Source organism: Camellia sinensis, chromosome 6 (assembly GCF_055761805.1).
Source record: "Camellia sinensis isolate YWXY chromosome 6, ASM5576180v1, whole genome shotgun sequence".
NCBI classification, from domain to species: Eukaryota; Viridiplantae; Streptophyta; class Magnoliopsida; order Ericales; family Theaceae; genus Camellia; species Camellia sinensis.
Genome location: NC_138966.1, coordinates 170,268,903 through 170,291,870, shown reverse-complemented (window position 1 = coordinate 170,291,870; position 22,968 = coordinate 170,268,903). Strand labels below are relative to the sequence as shown.

The window sequence follows — 22,968 nt, the reverse complement described above, 5'->3', positions numbered from 1 at the left end:
CAAATTTCCTGTGTTGGGTCGTAAAAATCCATACTTGTTTGGTTTGGTTTTTTAATTTTGGGGAAACATGAACTCCCTTCAAGTGAAGATACATATTCTGTTTTCTGAATTTTATTGTCAAATGACAAGATTTGACAACCGATTGAGTGATTATTCATTACATCTTATAATTAATTGAAATACATCTGATTCAAAGAATAACCAACGAGATTTTTAAGGTCTACATATTTGCCTAAGGATGAGGATGATAAGAGAGAATGGCAAATGTAGTATGCGTTGTTGAAATAATTCCTCCTTAAGTTTGCCATCCAAACATTCTGACGATGCCTACAATGCTCATTCACATTTGTGAGAATTTTAGAGTAAGTGAAGTGGCCATGGTTTAATTCCCTACAGTTTATAATGGATTATCTCTCATTTGTGAACGCAAGCAGGTTTGTATCAAACCCATAAATCTTTGTGTTCGTGTCAAACCCATAAATCTTTGTGTTCGTGTGATTGTGCTTGCTTCTGTTTGCGTTTGGGGATATGAAATAAATCCCAACAATAAGGACTAATGATGAAAACCATTTCTGATAATTTTCTGGTGGCTTAAACTTATTTACTTTACCAATTCTAAGACTAGGGACAAGCAATTTGCTGGTAGACTGCTCAGTGAATCTACAAGATGAAGTGTCGTCAAAGTCACATTTGATTTGATTATGTGTTAATCTTTATGTTACTGTCCTAATAGTCACATGCGTGGTTAGTTTGAAGGAGTTATTCTATTCTATGAATCAAGTGTTAAAATGCCATATAGCTAGGTGATTCAGGCTTCAAACAAATAGAAAAAAATAACTAAGTGGATCACAGACTCCACATTCGAACCCAAATACTTGAAAAAATAACATTACACACACAACAAAGTTAATTTTGTTTCTGAATTTTCTTGACAACCGACCAACCAAGTTCATTGGTTATTCATTAGGACGTATTAAAAGTAATACACGTGATTTAGGCTATGTTTGAATGATGAATTTAAGTAGTAAATTTGGAAAGGCAAAGGGAAATGTGAGTTTTTCAAATTTCTATCTAAATTTATAATACAACCACAACCTTAGAGAAAAACACAAGGGATATGAGGCTACAGTGTAACCTAACTAGGATGATAAGAGAGAATGGAAAAAAACAGTCTGTGTGAGGGTGAGAAGAAGCAATACAACAGCAACAAGAAACGAAATAAATGACCATGGACTATTGAAATAATTCCTCCATAAGTTGGCCATCCATACGTTTCGACGACGCCCACAATGCTCATTCACTTTCTTGAAAATTCCAGAGTAAGTGAAGTTAAGCGATATTTTGGATTTGTTGCCCAAGTTGATAAGCTCGTCGAAGATCAGTTGGTCATTTCCCAGCCAATTCTCGATGATTCTGCTACGGCGAAACAGTTCCACATCCTTTGGGGAATTTATGAGACATTGTATGAATTTTACGTAGTCATTGACATATCTGGGAGCAGAATCTGGAAACCAGCGCCCCTGCTCGTATTCCATTAGCCTTTGAAGGAGAAACAGTGTGGTGCTTTTTGCAACTTTTATAGGCGGGATTTCCAATACACCATTTTGGAACTTAATTTCCCGGTTATTTCCTTTCATTCTCTTGAACTTAACCCCAGCCTCTTGGAGTTCTGTTGCATAATTTATGAAGTGAAATTCTATATCCGTTTCCATAGTAATTGACATCTCAGCAGCTACGGGATCAGACAAAGCTTTATGTACCAGGTCGACTAGTGGTTTGCTCTCATCAATTTGAATTGGGTTATTAGGTGATGGTTTCAAAGGATGACCTACCAAATTTTCGAAAAAAAGTAGGACTAAATCAATGAAGTTGTCTCGTGGATCATCTTGATTCTTAGTCACGTTGAAGAATTCAACTAGGACAAAGAATGGAAAGCTATCATTCGAAATTAAATAATGCTGCACCACAAGTAGATTTTGTGGCCTATTGAAGATAGGGTCATCCACCTCTCTCAGTTCCTTCATGGCATACTTGCGAAATAACTCAATGACGAAGCAACTTTCAACAAGCCTCTGTCTCAAAAACACATCCCAACGAAAACGCCCTTCAATATGATAAAATTGGGAGGCTCTTTCTAACAAATTTGTATTTCCAATTAAGGCCATGACGAATTTATCTACTACACTTGTCCCATCAAGTCTGTTGAGAACCCAATACAGGTACCTTTCCCCGTACTCACACAGATCATTGTCCCACAAATTATAAAACTTAAGATCAGAAGGAAATGTATCATTAGAAGGCCGTGTATAAGATAGTGTAGCAAGCTCTTTCTTGATAGAAGATGAGATTCTTTTAAGTGCCTCTTCATCCATGGTGTGTCTTCTCCACCTACTACTACAACCCCCCTGTATGTAAACAACAAACAAAACAAATATTCCAAAATTAAAATTTAAACAAATAAAATAAAATAAAAAGGGCGCAGTGATTATGAAGCAAGTTTTCTACTGCAATATATGGTATGGTAAAACTTGCTTCATAAAACAATTAGTTTATTGGGAAAATTAGTCTAGGGTCCCTCTCCCACTTTTCGTAAGGAAAGAGATCCACAAAATTATTTTTTGATGTCTAAGGTCCCTAAATATATATCAGAGAAATTTGACTCTTTGTCTCTACTCTACTCTCTCTCTCTCTCTCTCTTCTCCTCTCACCCACTGTCTTCCAGATCCAAGTTACTTGACGTTATGGAGAAATGTCCACCTTGGCAACAAGCTGTGCTCCTCCACCCTCCTCTACGACCTCTTCCTCAACACCTTCTCCTCTGACTCCTCCCTCCGCTCTGCTATCGTTGCAGACCTCCGCGCCGCCCGGATCCGCAACCCAGCCTACCTCTCCTTCTCCCACTGCCTCCTGTCCAACACTGATTCGGAGGAGCCAGTCCGCCGCCGGCCGTCGTCATTGCCAAGTTCGCCGTCGAAGAGATCGTCACGCAGAGAGATCTCTGTTTACTCTCATTGATCTCGATCTCATGATCATCATGTTGCTCACTCCAGCGAATCAAGGACAGGCCAGAATCGGCCCTCCATTTGAGCCGCTGGTCAGGAGGTAATTTGCCAGACCGCTGACCCTCAAAGAAGAGAATAGATTTTCCAAGGGCATCATGTAATCTTGAGAAGTGAAGGCTGAGCAAGATAAGCTAAGGGAACAAATTGCTAGGCACATAATTGGTAATGTCAATGAATATGGCACTGAACTAAAAGCCATATTTAAAAAGAAAAAACTACACAGGCCTGTATGCATATACCCTCATATGGTGCACCCTCCAGAAATTCTCTCTGTGTGTCTTTTCTGTATTTTTTGAGAATTTCTCTGGGTTGTGGAGTCCAGAGGAGTTGAGAGAATTTCTGTAGAAAGGTTTGTCTGGGAATTTCTCTGGGTTGGGGAAATTCTCTGGGTTCCAAATTAAGCATTCCAGGTTCCAAATTGTGAACTGAATTTTTTTTTCATTTGAACTGAATTTTCTCTAGGTTGAAACCAGAGAATTTCTCTGGTTTTTGAACTGAATTTTCTCTGGGTTGGTCCAGAGAAATTCTTTCCAGAATTTCTCTGGAAGGAAAGAATTTCTCTGGACCAATTTTCTCTGTGACGTGAATTTTCTCTGGACTAATTTTCTCTGGACCAATTTTCTCTGGATCAACTTAAGGGACCTTAGACATTATGAAAATATTAGATGTCCTTTATGTTATAAAATCATAATACAAGGGACCTTAAAAAAAAACCCCCTAGTTTATTTTGGTAGAAATTACTTATCAAGGGCTTACCAGAAAATTGTTACAAAATTATGAAAAAATTTATGTTTTTAATTATTAATATATATAAAATTTACCATTTATATATATATATATATATATATTTTAAAACACTACAATGAATTGAAATTCCCTCTTTATTTTATTTTACTATAAATTACATTGATCTAATTTGAAGTGCAGTTTTAGCATAATTATATTGACACCGCTTTTAGTAAAATTAAAAAGGTCAAAATAATATAACTAGTATAAAAACATATGGATAAACAAAAATTATATATATCCTTGTAAATGAAATAATAATATCAAATTTCTATCCATATGCGTAACGAATTATTAATAAAAATGGGATGAAATGCTATGTGAATTAAAATTTTAAGAGAATTCAATGTAATTATGTCAAAATAGTAGGAATTGTTTTATTATTATTTTTGACTGAGACAGTTAAAAAGTTAAGTAGTAAAGTAAAATTCAGTGTAAAATATAGACGCACAAAATATAACTTATTCTAATATTTTTGTTGCTAGATTTTTTTCTAACGAGGTACACAGGAACTCAATCTTTTTTATTGTGAATTAAGCATGAGAAACATTATGGTTTACACCCTTATATGCACCTTATAACTAGAAAAAAGAAGACATAATTTCAAATTTTAAGTCATAACTAAGAAAAGAAAAAATGTTATAACTAAAATATAACATGAGGCATAATTAAATAATTTATGAGTTATAAATAAAATAATGTCATAATTAAAGAAAAAAATTGGCCGTAACTAAAAGAAAAATGCCATAATTAGGGGTACATATGATACCCTTTTTAAAAGGGTGTATATTAGAATTGCCCTTTAAGGTTGTTTCTAGAAAAAGAAGTCAAGAAGCTTAGCTAGAGGCTGTGAAGAACAGCTTCATGTTTGTTGTGGGTTTGGAAACTAGAGAACTCAAATGAAAACTGTGTTGTAGTTACATTGTGTGTTCAGATTGTTAGGTTTATCTATATATATGCATTGTATTAGAGTGTTCAAAATGAGGGAAAGTGAGAGTTTCTCTCCAAGGAGGGAGAGTGGCAATTTCTCTTCATTGTGGGAGTTGTGGAAAAAATAAGAGAGACATCAGAATAAAGTTTGAGTGTGTTTTTTTTCTGTGTTGTTTTATGTAATAAAAGAAAAGGAAAATGATAGAGTATAAAGTTACTTTCTAGACCCATTTTTTAAATCTAAATGATATATAAATGATATGATTAGTTGATAATTAGAGAATATATGAGAAAAAATATTGCCTTTAATATCTTAATTGATTGATACACTATTGAGTTTGAAAATTAAGTTTAATTTTTAGTTTTAAATAGCAATGCTAAAATAAAAAAATAAAAAATATAATATGTTGTGTGTTGCGTTGTGAGTGAAGCAACCCTATATTTCTGTCTTTGGGTTGGTTTGGAAAGTTAGGTTAATTTTTTGGATTTTTAACTATTTTAGTCCTAGCTAAAAAGTTTGTTTGGATTGATTTTTTTAAACTTTTGTGAGAGAAAAAATAAAATGATTATGGTTTGGATATAACATTTTGTCTTATTGATTTTTTAATCTATTTTATTTTTTTGTGACTAAAAAAGTCACCAACCTCAAAAAGTCGGATGCTAATTATTTGAACTGCCATGAGTAGGGCTGCCAATGAACAGAACTGTTCATGAACAAACTCAGTTCGACTCGATTCGTTTAGTAAACAAGTCGAGTTCGAGCTCGAATATTAGATTCGTTTAGTAAACAAGCCGAGCCGAGCTTGAACTCGCATAAGCTCGGCTCGTTTATTTTTATTTAAATTATATAATAAATATATTATTTAAATAATATAAATAATATTAAAAAAATTATCGAGTCAAGCTTGAGTTTCATTAATATTAACGAGCCGAACTCGAACCGAGTTCCTTATCGAGCCGAGCTCGAGCTCAATAAACAAACTCGATAAATAAACAAGTCGAGCTCGAGCTCAGCAAAGCTTGGCTCGGCTCGGTTCGTTTGGAGCCTTAATCACAAGAAGTCTAAGAGTTTCCTCTCACCAATAGTGGTATTAGAGTTTTTTCGTTATTTTACAACAATTTGTAATCAAAGCTTCCGCTGTGGCTCAATTTGGGAATTTGGATAAAAGCCAAAAGTTAACTTTTAACTTATTTTAGATCATATTATCTCTTTACTTTTTTGCATATTTTTTCAAAAAAATCAAAAAAAGTCCAAAAATTAGCATTTAACCAACTTTCAAAAACAATCCTATGTTTGTGTATTTTTCAACAATTTTTGCGCACGGATTAAAGATAGCAAAGCCAACATATATAATAATAAAATTTTTAAAAATAAAGTATGGATAATAATATTAATTTTCATCTGCATAAAAAATGAAAAACAAGATAAACATATAAAAATGAGCATGTTTTTTTTTCAATTTTTTTTGCACATCTAATTTGAGTTTTAGAATAAATACATCAAACTTCACAATTTTATTATATTGATCTCTCTTTTAGTAAAATCAGTTTTTGAACTCAAATCTTCTAAAAATTGAGTTTTTGTTTTTCATATTTTGTTTTTTGTTTTTAGTATTTTTTTAAATATTTTAATTAAATTTTTTTACTGTTTAGATGTACCTCATTTAGATGTATCTAAAAAAAAATAAAATATTTTTAAAAAATCAATAAATACACAAAAATATAAAATATGCTGAATTTTTGTATTTTTTTTTATATCTATGGTATTTAGTGAATTTTTTAAAGATTTTTTTTATAAATATTATATTTTTTAAATATATTTATATTAGATGTATCTAAAAACTAAAAAAATTACTTAAAATATTAAAAAAATTAGTAAAAAAAAAACACAGAAAATAAAAAAACTCAAATTTTAGAAAAGATGATTCAACCAAACAAGGTGATTATTTTTCTATCTATATGAGTAATAAATTATTAACGAAAATGAAGCGAAATAATATGTGAATTAAAATATGAAGGGAAGTCAATGTAATTATGCCAAAATAATAGGACTTGTATTTTCTCCAAATCTCAAGGGAGTTCAGTGCAATTTATTTTTTATTTTATTATTATTTTTGTGTGTAAATATGTGTGTTAGTGGAGAGAATATATTCTATAGTATACACTTTTTTTTAGAGTGTGTACCATGTGTAACTTACGTCATTTGTGGTGTTGATACTACAAATGTCATAATTTAATCACTTTCATGTCATAATTTAAAAAAAAAAAAAAATACAATGAATCACCACCAAATATCATTTAAAGTATAACGAAAGACTTTTTAGTTATAATTAAAATAATAATGTTAGAATTTACCATAAACCTACCACCACTACCACCTCACCTACTCCACTAAACCTAACCCACTACACCACTACCACCTCCACTTCACCTACTCTCCACCTACTCCCAAACACACTCCTATATAATAGGAATCCTTGTAATTGTAATAGATACACATCAATCACACAAATCAATCAATAATACAATTCTCTATTTCTTTTATACATCTATTTTCACATGGTATCAGAGCAAGGTTAAGAACCTAGTCATTCTGCTTCACCGGCGGGCGGCAGCCTCGCCTTGGCCGCCCGCCGGACCTCTACACATACCTTGACTCCACTGCCACTAAACCCAATTCAACATTCACCTTCTTCTAATGATGGATTTTCCTCTAGTGCCTCGAAACTAGACTCAGGCACGCTCTTTGACTGCTGAGCAGCAGGCTGTACATGATGCCACTCTGAAGGAGGTGGGATGCTCTTAGTAAAAGATGGACGAGGAACCACTGGTGGAACAGATTGCCCTTTAGGAGCTCGCAGTATAGATGCATAAGTAAATTTTGGAGGATCTCCGACAGGTTCCTCAACAGAATGTGAAGAGTCTGGCACAACTTCCACCACATTTTGAAGAAAATCAGCTGAATCCTCCGCAGGAGTTTCCTCCAACACTGTGTCAGTTTCTGGACTTTCCTGTTGCTGCCGTTGTTACTGTTGCTGTTGATGTTGATGTTGATGTTGATGTTGCAGCTGCTCTTCGTAACTGTATTCATCAACTGGATCATCCTCGTCTATATGAACTGAGTTCACAAACTCACTGGCCTCTGCCTCTAAATTTGTTGAAGTTCCCCTCACTTTATTTATTTTTTTATATTTCTTGCTCGTCCATTTCTCTCCATCATCAGACCCACTTTACTTTATCCATCATTCCCCTTACTTTATTCCACAATCTCTCTCTCCCTCTCGGACCCATGTGCACTGCCAACCCATGTGCACTTTTTTCACTTTCCAACATGTGCACTTTTTTTTTATTCTATTTTTTTTTGACAGGTTAATGGATTGAAACTATCAACCCATGTGCACCTCTTTCTCTCTCCTCTTTTTTCTTTTTTAATCACACCCTACCAAACGAATCTCAAGGATATCTCCAGGTGGTCTACCTTTTAATTTTTTTTTATTACTATTATTATTATATCCAATAATCAATACACCCCACTTTACCTTTATTTATTTTATTTTATCTTTCCTTTTCATTTCCAAAAATATATATATATATATATATATATATATACACACACGTGAACCCATCTCTTAATCTCCTCTATTTGATTTCAAAACCACTTTTAATCTCTTTCACATACCCACGTGAACCAATTTTTTTTTTTTTTCCCTCAAAAAAAAAAACAAAATAGGCAGCAGACGAACTGCACATCAAACTCATTTTATTCATGTCGGGGCTCACCCCGATCACCATTTTACACCACACAAAAAAAAAAAAAAAAAAAAAACAACAACAACAACAAAACCCGCACCCACAGTGGGCTTTTTCTTCTCTACTCTGCCGCTGGTCTCTTCTTCTTGCCTCCGTCCTGAGCGGCCCTTGACGGTGTTGCCTCTATACTTCCTAGACCACCAAGCAAGTTGCCTCCTCCTTGTTCCTCCACTGCAGCATATGGCGGACCTCCAAAACGGAACATCACGGTGGCCTTCCGCTTCAGCTCCTTGTTTTCCGCTTTCAGCGTACTTATCTCTGCTCGCGCATCCTTATACATGCGTTGGAGCAGAGCCAGCTGGGCGTTTAACTGTTGCACCTCATTTGTCCTGCTCTGCAGCCGGTGCGACAAATTTGTGACCGCAGTCATGGTTTCCACGCATGACTTCAGAGTATACTGATTGGCCTCAATATCAGTTTGCACCGCCATTTTTTGCTCCACCGACCACATCGGAAAGTTCAACGGAGCAAAACCAGGGGTGTTTGGTTGAGGTTCACTGGCCACCGCACCAGTTATTTCTCTTGTGGACTCGTTCAATTTTGGAAAGAGCGTGAGCAGCCCACGGGCAGAGGAGGCCATGTTCTGGGTAGCTGGACGGGAAGAAGAGGCCATGTTGCTGAGTGTTTCAGAGACGGGTTGGTTACAGAGTATTACAGAGTTTCTCTCTCAGCACAGGAAGAGTTTTTTCAGAGGATTTTCAGAAGTTTTTTGTCTGCCTCAGCCTCTGCCTCAACCTTGGTTTAAATAGCCAGGGCCGATCCGCGCATCGCGCGCCACTTGCCGACAGCCGACCAACGGGCGCGCAAGCCAAGGCGCCCACATGCCTCGCCATCATGTCAGGCACACCTTTTTATGACTTGGGCACGCCTTTTGATGGCACGCCTTTTTATGGATTGGGCACGCCTTTTGATGGCACGCCTTTTGAAAAATTGGGCACACCTTTTGAGGGTGCGACTTTTTAAGGGTCCGACAAGACTCTGTAAACTGTCCAGACATAGATTCCGGTTAGTTTCTACAAGGGTCCGACAAGACTCTGTAAACTGTCCCGACATTGATTCTGGTTAGTTTCTACAAGGGTCCGACAAGACTCTGTAAACTGTCCCGACATTGATTCCGGTTAGCTCCTTTATGGGTCCGACAAGACTCTGTAAACTGTCCCGACATAGATTCCGGTTAGTTTCTACAAGGGTCCGACAAGACTCTGTAAACTGTCCCGACATTGATTCCGGTTAGTTTCTACAAGGGTCCAGCAAGACTCCGTAAACTGTCACAACAACTGTCACAACATTGTCTGCTACAACGGTCCGACATGACCCCATAAACTGTCTTCTACATCGGTATGACACCACCATCCAGTGTCCTCTACCACGTTATGGCATCACCTTTCAGTGTCTTCACCAACGGTCTGACACGACCATACAGTGTCTCCTATCCTTTTTTATTTTTATGTATTTTCTTGTTTTGTTCCTCTCTTCAAACTCAAGTTGGTTAGTTTCTATCCTCCTTGAGTTTGCGGGGGGCTGTTAGAATTTACCATAAACCTACCACCACTACCACCTCACCTACTCCACTAAACCTAACCCACTACACCACTACCACCTCCACTTCACCTACTCTCCACCTACTCCCAAACACACTCCTATATAATAGGAATCCTTGTAATTGTAATAGATACACATCAATCACACAAATCAATCAATAATACAATTCTCTATTTCTTTTATACATCTATTTTCACAAATAACTACAATACGTCATAATCAACATGAGTCATAGCTGAGTCGTAACGAAAGGTTACAACAAAACACTACTTGAGACATAATTAAAAACCTCTTCTGTCATAATCAAAATACAAATCATAAGAGGTCATAATTTTCAAACTAGCACCACAATAAATCATAACAAAATTATAACCAATACTATAATAAAAATCATAATTAAGCATATAATACACAAATTTTTTTTTTGACATGTGTATTATAGAATTTTCTTCTAACCTATCTTACGGAAATAATTGGTAACCTAATGTTTAATAGCTGCTGAACTACAAAATATTAACAAGTCCCCAACCCCCCCAAATTATTTTTCTTGCCATCACTTTTTTCACCTTTGTAGTATGTCTCATGACTTAGCTTTGGATAAATTACATTTTACCACCATGACATTTAAGAAATATATAGTTAATCTCATAGTTTGACATAATATACTAATTTCTTTATAAGTTTCAATTTATATAGTAGTTAGAATATTTTTCATTAATAATTCGTTAAAGGTATAAATAAAAAAAATAATATTACCTTATCTTTTCTATTAAAATGTATATATACTTTTATTTATTTTAGTTTCAATAAACTTAATAAAGAAACTATTGCCCTCTTTCTCATATTTTATCAGACAGCCAGTGATTAAACCCCACCATGGATGCACCAATTTATGGAGTAGACATATTTTAAAAAAAAAGGTTATACAGCCACAAGAACATAGAACTTACTTGTTAAAGTGAAAGCTTCACTTCTTCCTCGATTAAACTATATGGTGTTTATACTTCTCAGTAGAAGAGAGATATTTCATATATGAATCATATGCTTGAATCAGGAGATGAGAGGCCAGAGATCACTTTATAGAAACCTATACAGGTTTTTTCTTAGATGGTGACTGTTAGGTTTTTATTCTTGGCAACCCCGTTTGACAAAACTCCTTTCAGATGTATTTATTTTTGCACTTTTATTTCAGTGAGGCTATGGGTTTATTAGATGTGAATCCAAACCCGAATCGAACCATGCAGAGAAGTTTGTGATGTTAATGCTTTCAAGATTGCCAGTTCGCTGATTATTACGGGGGTCGAGCTGCCCGGTCAGCTCGCAGCCAAAGCAAAATGCAAAATTGCATTCAAAATTGCATGTCCGTCGTTGCTCGCTCGAGCCAAGGAATTCTCGCTCGAGCTAGGGCTTGCTCGCTCAAGCCAAGGAATGCGCGCTCGAGCCAAGGATTGCGTCCATACAAAAACCTGAAAGAGTGTATTCCTCGCTCGAGCCAAGGATCCGTCGCTCGAGCCAAGGCACTAGTAGAAATCATGAAAAATACACTGAGCGAGCCTCAGAATCCGGATTTCTCAAGGAGTTTGTTTTCTTCCCAATCTAGGATTACTTTTTGTTCTCTATAAATACTTGGTTTTCTCCCAAAACTAAGTGATTTTTGATTGAAGTTCTCCAGATCTTATTTTTTGGATCTTAAGGTTTATATCTGGAGATATTTTGTTTGTTTTCTTTGATGCTTTTATTGAGTCTTCAACTCATGATTTAAAGAGAGTACATCAAAGGTTTGTTTGTTATACACAAAAGAGAGAGTTGTTCTTCAGTTGTGGATTCTGAAGAATTCGAGCCTGAAACTTTGGTGGAATCCAGAGTGGCTCATCAGAAAGACAATTCCGTGGTGAAGATGGGGTTGGAAGAAGCACATAGAGGTTGGTTCAATTAGGCGTTGTGGATTCGCTAGGTAATTGAGAGTATACCTGTGTAATTCCTTTAAATCTTCTTAGTGGATTGTTCTTGTGGCTGTTGCCCGTGGTTTTTTGATCACAGTTGGAGGTGTCCAATTATGGTTTTTTCCACGTAAAATCGTTGTGTCTCTTTGTCTTGATTGTTTGATTGGGATTGTTATATTCTACTTAAAATTGATATATAATCACAAATTAACATGTAGGGAATTTCTAAATTTTTCAATGACATTGCAAAGTGAGTTCTAAAAGTAATGGGAACACACGTACCTTTGATGACCATAAAAGTAAGTCTCCCAACAAATGAACTCTTTGAAGGTGACCCGTTCACAGTAACTGACATCGAATCTGAACTCAAACACACTTTTATTTTAGGCTAAATTATAAGGATATATTTTTGAAATTTTAAGAATTATTTTATGTAATTTTAAAAATTAAAAATTAAAAATATTTTTGTCATAATTTTTTACTTAATAGAATTAATAGGAAAAAAAAATTTAAATTTTCAACTCAACAATATAATTATTAGAATTGTTAATTAAAATATATTATGATTAAAAATTTAAAAGAAAATAGTTTTGTTCTAGTTTTCAAAAAACCATATTCAGAAAATTCTACTTTTTTATTTTTCGTATTTTAATATTTTCAATGAATTTTTTTAATATTTTAAGCAATTTTTTTTTTAAATTTTTAGACACACCTAACATAAATATATTTAAAAGTATAATATTTGCGAAAAAAATCTTTAAAAAATGCACTAAATACCAAAAAATACAAAAAAAATTCAAAAATTTAGTAAATTTTCATATTCTTGTGTATTTATTAATTTTTTAATATATTTTTTCACAAATATTTTACTATTTAGATACATCTAAGTAAAACGCATCTAAAAAAGTAAAAAAAATTACTTAAAATTTAAAAAATATTCACTAAAAATAAAAAAATACGAAAAACCAAAAACTCAATTTTTAAAAAATTGAATTTAGAAAACTGAAATCAAACCCATTGAATATAATTTTCAAAATTATAGGAGATATTTTGTTTTTTAAATAAATTTTAAAGAATATATTTATAAAAATAAAAAAATGAAAAGATGTCTTAAGGCATCATTTGGAAATAGACTTTTTTAATAATTTTTTGACTTTTTGACTAAAATATGATGTAAAAAAACTAGTATATTTAGGATGATTTTTTGATTTTTTAAGAAAAGATGTGCAAAAAGTAAAGCGGAAAGAATTGTTGAATTTTTAATAGAAATTATTAATTTTTTAATTTTTTAATAATTTTTTTAACTTTTTAACTAAAATCATCACTTACCAAACAGGACTTCAGTTGTAAGTGCCTATCCTACCTTGACTTAAATATTCGTCGGCTTGTCTTTTGCAATTGTGTTTCCCATTAACGGTGAGTCTCACACATGGTAAACTAAAGGGTTGTTTGGACTGTTCTAAAGAAGTAAACTTTTTATCTTTTTAGACTAAAAAATTGAAGAAAAAAATATAAATGTTTGGGTTAACTTTTTAACTTTTTACGAAAAAATGTGTATTAAAAAATTGTATAAATAAGTGTATAGGAGAAGTTTGTGGAGTAGGCGTACAGGTTGGGCAGGGTAGTGGGTTAGTTAGGAGATGAGAAATGATTGCCTCATTTTTTGGCTTGAATTAGATGGTGTTGTTCGGCCCGTGGGGGCCCACCACAGGTCCCGTTTTAATTTTTAGACACACCTAACATAAATACACTTAAAAGTATAATATTTGTGAAAAAAATCTTTAAAAAATGCACTAAATACCAAAAAATACAAAAAAAATTCAAAAATTTAGTAAATTTTCATATTCTTGTGTATTTATTAATTTTTTAATATATTTTTTCACAAATATTTTACTATTTAGATACATCTAAGTAAAACACATCTAAAAAAGTAAAAAAATTACTTAAAATTTAAAAAATATTCACTAAAAATAAAAAAAACACGAAAAATCAAAAACTCAATTTTTAAAAAATTGAATTCAGAAAACTGAAACCAAACACACTGAATGTAATTTTCAAAATTATAGGAGATATTTCGTTTTTTAAATAAATTTTAAAGAATATATTTATAAAATTAAAAAAATGAAAAGATGTCGTAAGGTCTCGTTTGGAAATAGACTTTTTAAATAATTTTTTGACTTTTTGACTGAAATATGATGTAAAAAAACTAGTATATTTAGGATGAATTTTTGATTTTTTAAGAAAAGATGTGCGAAAAGTAAAGCGGAAAGATTTTTTGAATTTTTAATATAAATTATTAATTTTTTGATTTTTTAACTAAAATCATCACTTACCAAACAGGACTTACGTTGTAAGTGCCTATCCTACCTTGATTTAAATATTCGTCGGCTTGTCTTTTGCAATTGTGTTTCCCATTAACAGTGAGTCCCACACATGATAAACTAAAGGGTTGTTTGGAGTGTTATAAATAAGTGCACTTTTTATCTTTTTAGACTAAAAAATTGAGGAAAAAAAATATAGATATTTGGGTTAACTTTTTGACTTTTTACGAAAAAATGTGTATTAAAAAATTGTATAAATAAGTGTATAGGAGAAGTTCGTGAAGTAGGCGTACAGGTTGGGCAGGGTAGTGGGTTAGTGTCGTTTTGGCAACAACAGCAAAAAGCTGTGTTTTTACCAATCATCAAAAACGCCAAACCAAATTAAAACGCTGGAGATCCCATTTGGAAAGACCTAAAAAAGCAACTCAGCCATTTACCAAACTACCCTCTGGAACATTATAATTAATTAATTATAAATTGTAAATTTAATTAAAAAGCAAGGATATTTTGGTCATCTTACAGTGATGTGACACTTTTAAAAAATATTAAACCAAAAATAAAAAAAGCCAGCTTTTTACCAACTTCTCAAATCACTTCCAAAAAAGCCAAAAAGCTTGGTAAAAAGCCAAAAGTCAGCTTTTTACTAACTTTCCAAAACACCCTTTAGTTAGGAGATGGGAAATGATTGCCTCATTTTTTGGCTTGAATTGGACGGTGTTGTTCGGCCCGTGAGGGCACACCACAGGTCCCGCTTTGCTAATCGGAACCGTTCAATGTGTAGAACTCGTCGAGTACTATATGCTTGTAAAAAATCACGTTGATTGGATATCGATAGCTATTTGATCGTGTTAGTTTTTTTTGTCAACTATTAGCTATAATACTATTCATTTTTTATACAAAACTGATTTGATCATGTAGTTAATGATATCCGATCAACTTGATTTTTTACATGCATATAGTTCTGGACGAGTTCTACACATTGAACGGTTCGGATTATTAAAACGCGGCCCGTGGTGGCCCCCACGGACCCAACATTACCGCCTAACTTAGTGATTTTATATATGTAATTTTTTTTTCCATGTCGCGGTACTAAAAGGGTCAAGTCAGTCCCGAAAACTGTGTAAAGTTGGTTTGATTAAAATATTATATATATATATATATTTTATTTTTAATTTGTGAATAGTGATAATTTTTACTTTTTTTTGTAACTTCTTAACTTTTTAAATTTTTTAGAACACCCCAAACCAGGCCTAACAGTGAGTTTCACGGTAGACTAACAAAAAGTGAAGTCTTCTCATTTTCTTTATCCCTAACAGTGAGTCCCACATGGTAGACTAACAGTGAGTCTCACAGTAGTCTAACAAAAAAGTAAAGTCTTCTCATTTTCTTTATTGTTAACAGTGGTTAGGGCGGTGTAAAATATCGTTGAAATCGTCTAAATTATCAAAATTGCACCGAACCGAATCGAACTGTGCTTTTTTTTGGTTCTGGTGGGGCGGGTTGGGTAGGTGGGGGCTTTGGTTGTGACGGGTCAGCCGTTCCAAATAGCCAACCCGCTTGCCTAACCGATCCGACCCGCCATTATATGCAGAAATCCAGCAACTTTAGCAAGCCACCAAACCAATTGTAAATACTTTCACACACACTGCAGGAATTTTTGGCATTCATGACATTTAAAAAACGCCACTATAGGTCTTAAAAATGCCGTTAAAGGCTAAAGTGACGTTTATAACTTGCGTCGAGGATACAGCCGGCGTCTTAGGTTTATGACGTTTATTAAACGTCACTAATGACTTTAGCCGACGCTTTTTAAAACGCCGCAAATTCTCAAACATCCGTTATGTAAAACCGTCACAGTTAAATGCTGACGTCACATGATGTCATTTAGTGACGTTTTTAAAAAACGCCATGTTTTCCATTACAGTTACCACTGACATCATATGACGACATTTAGTGACATTTTTTCAAAAACGCCATCTTTTCTCCTTATTTTTTATAAAAAAATAACACTGCTATTTGTAGAAAGAAAAAATATAAATAAATTTCATTTGCACTCACTAAATCTGCAAAATAATGCTTCTAAAAAAAAAAAAAAATCAGCAGCAAAATAAGGATTTAGTGGTCAAATTGCACTATAGCTAAATAAGGCCAAATCTACAAATCAAGGATTCTATACAGAACACATAAACTAAAAATAAACCAAACAAGTTTAATTCCTCTTCCATCCTCTTCCAGATTGCTAAAATTTTACATTTGACAAACAATAGAGTTGGCATAAGGACCAAGGATTCCCGCCTCTTTATACATTGCCAAATAAAGGCTACGCATGTTGTTGATTTCCCATTACTGTAGACCCAGTCATCTTGTTACGGAATTGTAAGTAATTGATCAAAGGTTATGCCTTGCCTTTCAGTCTCAACTAGAATTCCATACACGTCCAAATCCTAAGAGGAGAAAGTAAAAGAACAAAAATAAATAATAAGAAATAAGGTGCAAAATGCAAATGTGACAACCATCACAATAACTGGAATGGTTCACAAAAATAATTACTGCTATTAGAAATTAAAAGGCATAATGTTGATCCTAAGTCAACTTAAACAGCTACTAATGCTTTAGTTTTCCATACTAAATTGTACAACATGTGGTTCAGAATATATGTTGACCATAACAAAGTTGGTTTTAGAGTTATAACTATATTTTAATCTCTTTTTTTCTTTGGTTGAGATCATTTGAAGTGAACACAATTTCTCCCCATCACAAGCTTCGCATCAAACCTAACTGGGAGTGTTTCCCTTGCTTCCTTCTACAAGGAACATAAAAATCCAGGTGCAACATTGTGCTCAGTCTCAAATCAAGTATTATTCAATCATTTCCTCCTTCCTAATGCCAACATGCATAGTTAAATACAACACAATTTTTTCAACTTTATCCCACTTCAGAGGATAAAAGTCCCATCTGTATGATAAATACCCATTGAAATTTAAACTGCCTACCACAAAGATGGAAGTAATTTACCAATACAACAATACACAGATTCACATCAACATCACGCTACAGGGTGATGAAGGGTTGGTGTGTTGGGAAAGATGAAAGGGTACTTTGTCATTGCACAACAGTTTTTTGCATTCAAGAGTAGGAAAAGTACCTCAGTTCCAAGCCACTTATTTAGAGCTTCATTCCACATATTTGCAGCATATGCTGGCTGCACTCTAGTCCATATAGACATGACAGAAATGACCTGTGAACAGAGTCTGCCAGTTAGAAATTTAGCAAAGTTCTCAACATTCTCACATTTATTCACATGTAATGCAAATGAATGATGGTATCAAGTACATAGAATTTTTTCACCGACAAAAATGAAACAGTGAAGATGACTGTTAAAGCACAAAAAAATAAAACAAGAACAAAAAAAGTGACTCCTAAAATTAATAATTCTGGCAAACTATGCATAGTACAAGTCATGCTAGGCTGCTCATCCATTTGCCATTTGTTATTCTGGCAAACTATGCATGTGCACTTTCAACACACTATCCACATGTTACCTATGTAATGAAACCATTATAATTCCAAAGCAATGACCATAATAGAACCATATCACCAATCCAATCAAACCAGAAGGCTTCTGAGCCAACCTTTTATAACAGATTTCTATAGAAGAATAAAAAGAAAAAGGATGAACACAATAATACATATTCCAGCTCTGCTTCTTCCTCCTAAGATTCAAATTTCAAAGTATGGTCTCAGGCAGAGAAATAATAATCCCAGTTAATCCTATAAGGTGTTGCAAAAACATACAGATCCATACAGGTCTAACAGTGAGCTGCAGAAGTCTGTGGAAAGAAAAAGAAAGTTAAGAAAACCAACATTGAAAGAGTGGCATGACAAGCAAGAAAATTAGGCATATATTCAAAATTGAAACTTGTAAGTCCAAAATAATCTCTGAATATATGTGAGTGTGGAGGCTGTTGTAGATGCAGCCAATTGGCTCACACTTGAATATCAAATTTTAATTTCAAAATGGTTAGGCCAGATACATTAACATGGTCATTTTTCCATGTAAATGAACAAAATTTGTTATTGCCTCCCAAAAGAGTTTCACCTACATTTGTATATGCTTTCCAAAGCCTGTGAAGGCTTGTTAAAACAAAACACACCTAGATAATGGCCAGGTTTGTTGCAAGAGTGCTTGGTTTACACTTATTCAAGTTAAGCATCATTACTTGCTCCATCAATAAGCCTGTTATCCACCCGGCTGATCGTTTTAAATTACCAGAATCAAAATTCAAATCATACCCCCGAGTAGAAGACTTTAACAACTAAAAAGTTCCACATGCTTATATCTCCAAGTCTAAAGTGAAACATGTTACTCTTTTAAATCCAATATATTGTATGGTATAATAGGTAGTTAAAATGTGCACATCCGAATGCACATAAAGGAAGTGTTGAGAGAGGGCCTGTGGAGTTTATTCCCCTTTTGCAATTCACTTGATATTCGTTTTACTACTGTAAGACATATTGAGAGAGGGCCTACCTCATTTAAGTTATAACTTGACTCTCGAAGTCTCTCACTCCAGAAATTAATGTCCCAGTGGGTCAATTCTTCAGATTCTACAGCGCCTTGACTTTTAGCAAAATCTTTGAGCTCCTACATGTCTTTGATAATTGAAAGAACAACCAGGAAAAAAAAAAAAATTAATAAAGAGGTTTTTAGGGAAAACTTTTTTTTTTGGTCATGAACAATTCCATAACTAGAGCATCCATGATATCTATATGATTGATTGCTATAATCAGGTGAGTGTAGAAAGATTCTACACTAATAAACCTCTATAATGGATACATACGCCATTAGGATAGAAAAAAGGTTGAAGATACAAACTAATAGGACACAAAAAGGATTAGCAGACGGAGAAACCTTGAGACCTCCTTCAAGTAATATTTATGAAGCTTGAGTAAAATATGAATTTTTCCCCAAAAGGAAGGCAGATATTAATTATAAAAAAAAAAAAAGGGCAGAGATTAGTAAATACAGTGTCACTAAAATCCCATTGAGAAAGGAACCCTGTATAGTTTAAGTCAAAAAATTCTTACCCATGAACTATTACTAGCCATTATAACCCCCTGGACATGATTAATGTTTAAAGCAAACTTCACGTTCATCATGTAAACATATACTCATAAGAGAGATTACAAACATTTCGAATATGGAGAGCACCACCTGAACTTGTTAAAAGGTAAAAAAATAAAAATGTTATTAATGCAAGAACACATTAATTATGTAGAAACAATAAATAAATAAAATGAAGTAGTTGTTTCACCACCAGACAAACTATTCATTATTACTTGTGAAGATCAATTACAGCCTTCTTACTAACAATGCAACTATATAATTAGAAAAGCCTAATAATGTATTTAACTTGTAGGCCACACGAGTTGTAGTGCATGGCCATTTCTTTCAACATGGAGATTGTGTTGAATCAATGACATTGCAACGTGTCTTCTCAAACTACTTGAACTTGGTGATTGGAACAAGAAAAGGGTAAAAGATCAATACTAACTGAGAAGGACATCATAATTCGTATGAAGTTCAGGTGGCATTCATGAGGAAGTTGCCTTCCAACTAAAATTTCTTCATCTGGAGAGAACATACATGCCTCAGTAGATATCAATTCAAGAAAACAATACAATCTAATTTTTGCCCTTTCAAAATGGGGCATATATCAGAGATCAATTCTTCAACTAGCAAAATAAATATTGATTTATTACCGAAATCTGTTGCACCCTCCAGTTTGTCATCATGTTCCTCATTATTGATTTCAACTGGTTCATACTATGATGATCCAAACAAAAATTAATGAGTAGGGCCATAAAGAACAAAGCATATAGACAACGAGATATATTAGTCAATTTGCTATTACCAAATCCAAGGAAAACTTCGAGTCCTGAAATCATTGTGTGAGAATTTTGGATTCTATGATTCAGAATGGGACAACAACTAACTACTAAGTAATATATATTCAAATGAAAGCTCTCTATTAGACTATTACTAGGTGGATCAATGCATGATAGGGACCTAGGATTCTAGGACTCTCTTTGCTATTGTTTACTATTGAATGAATTAAAGAGGCCTCAAACAATGCTGGGTTACCAAGTACAAGTCACTACCCTAAAAAAAAAAAACCTCTTCATTTTTTAAATATTGGGAAAAATGAAAATAAATAAATAAATAAATAAAAAGTTGGGAAAATTCTGTGTTTATGAAATTTTGGGTTTTATTTCAGCATGCTGCCAAGCTTATTGCTAATAATGATATAATCTATGAAGCATAGACACAGACATAGACACAGACACAGACACGGACACGGACACGGGACATGGTAATTTTCAAAAAATGAGGACATGGACATGGACACAGCAAGCTACACGGCGATTTTTTTTAAAAATATATTTTTATGTGTTATGTAGACTCATATTACATTCATCTTAAATCAAAATTAGCAAACACTAACGTAGTAACATTAATTCAATAAATATAACCATTATAAATTAAAACTAAAAGACAAGTCAAAAAAAAAAACAAAAAAAGAAAAAGAGGAAAACAGTAGCAAAAACAGGAGCAAAAAAACAAGTGCAAAAAAAAAAGGGGGCTGGGCTGAAGTTACCTTCTTGTTGCTGCGAAAACAGATGAAATCAACTTTGAAAAAGGAAGGAAATCGACTTCGAGTGGCTCTTGTTGCTGCACTGCAGAAAAGAAAAGACAAAAAAAATGTAAAAAATCAAGGAGAAGAATTAAAGAATAAACGAAGAAGAAGAAGAAGAAGAAGAAGAAGAAGAAGAAGATGGCGAAGAATCGAACAAAGGACACTCACCAGAGTTGACTCAATGTGTAGAGTTTTGGGCTTGGTTGTAAGAGTAACTAGGCTAGGTTTGTTATTTTGAAGTGTGTGTTTAAAGATTGGCTTGTGCAAGTTGTTCCATTACTCAAAGGCAAAACTGCAAATGCCCCTGAAAAATTTGCTTTCCTCCTAACAGAATGGTTTCAAGTTGTCACCTTTATGGAAAATATGATGGAGAATAAAAGGGAAAAACTAATCAACAACCTTTGGAAAACAAAACTTGATTATAGCAATCAATCAATGTGAAGATCATAAAATCGAAATGGCAAAATCTGCAGAACAGTTGCAGCTTATATGACTCCTCAGAAAATTGCAAACCTTCCAGTGATCAAATAAATAGATATAATCATATAGATATTAAAATATAATAATAATATTTGCCTCCGTTATTAAAACCAATACTTAAAACATTTCCCAAAATCATAAATAGTAACCATTGGGAAAGAGGCCAGTGCTAAAATATACCTCACGAATGGTCATAAGGCTTGGCTTGTCTCCCATTGGTGGAGTTTGATTGCACACAACATGGCAAATAGGCAACCTGGAAGATGTACCATCACACAAAACACGGCTTCGACTAGCAAAATTTGATCGGAGAGATTAAGAGAGCAGATTTGATATTACCATAATAGCAGATTGGAGAGAAGGAGAGAGCAGATTTGATCGGATAGAGAACAGATATGAGAATAAGATCTACATCTCTACATCGTTGAGCTTGCTTCTACTCACGGTTGCTAACGATCTAGATCCAACGCTACTTGCTTATCCTGTACGTGGTCAGAGACATTAACACGACACTCAAAACCCTAGATACATCGATTCGAAAAGAGAAAATACAAAACAGAAGAAAAGAAACTAGAAATCCACTATAAATCGTTAGTTTAAGCCATGAAAGTTTACAGATCTTGTGTGAATGTAGCAAATCCATATCAGAAAACTCTAACATTGAGCCCTAGATCAACTTAAATAAGAGGAATTCAAGCGATATTACAGACATACGCTCAAATCAAGTGTAGAACAAGAATTTTTAGATCATACAACCAAAGAGTTGATGGAGATCGAAGATCCAAGGCCTTGATCTCTCCCTCTGCCTCTCTCTCTCTCTCTCAAAAGTCATGCCTCTGTTCTCTAACCTCACTTCTCTCTTTTTTATCAGAAAAGTCCTGCTTCTTCAATGCAAATAAATGTTATTTGATTGTTTTCTAATAACGGCGTAAAAAACGAGATAAAATAATTAAATTTGCTGAGATGGTCAAATATCATGGAAAATTTCACGACGTTTTTGAAAAACGCCATAAAAAAAAACGTGGTAATAGCCTATTTTTCTTGTAATGACACACACAATCAATTCCCAACTAAACCTAAGTCACAACCTCGAAGACATCTCATTTAACTCTCTGTCTGCCTCTTGCTACTCCTCGCCTCTGCCGCTACGTTGCCAATCGCCGCCATCGTTGATTTCGTCTGTGACAGTGAAATTAGCGCTGCCCCGTGGTTCACACATATATGCAAACAGATTTGTGCATCAGGGATCTTCCTATTTTATTTTTCTATAAAATGTGTACCTACCTTGGAAAATTTACTTGTAAAAGTTCTTGACTGTTATGCTTTTATTCATATATATGGTCACGCAACTTTATATGGGACTATAAGTGCATATGTTTATATTAATAATTTTTAT

General features: G+C 33.9%; 1 protein-coding gene across 1 annotated transcript; it reads right to left on the bottom strand.

The window, feature by feature from the left end:
- Positions 1-1,139: 1,139 nt before the first annotated feature.
- LOC114301232 (UPF0481 protein At3g47200-like) lies at positions 1,140-2,372 on the bottom strand. Its single transcript, XM_028246159.2, has one exon. It carries the CDS (start codon positions 2,370-2,372, stop codon positions 1,140-1,142), a length of 1,233 nt encoding a protein of 410 aa, XP_028101960.2.
- Between the last annotated feature and the right edge of the window lie 20,596 nt (positions 2,373-22,968).

Bases quoted from the DNA above. Each gene is read 5' to 3' on its own strand.
- LOC114301232 (XM_028246159.2), bottom strand. From the start codon at position 2,372: ATGGATGAAGAGGCACTTAAAAGAATCTCATCTTCTATCAAGAAAGAG.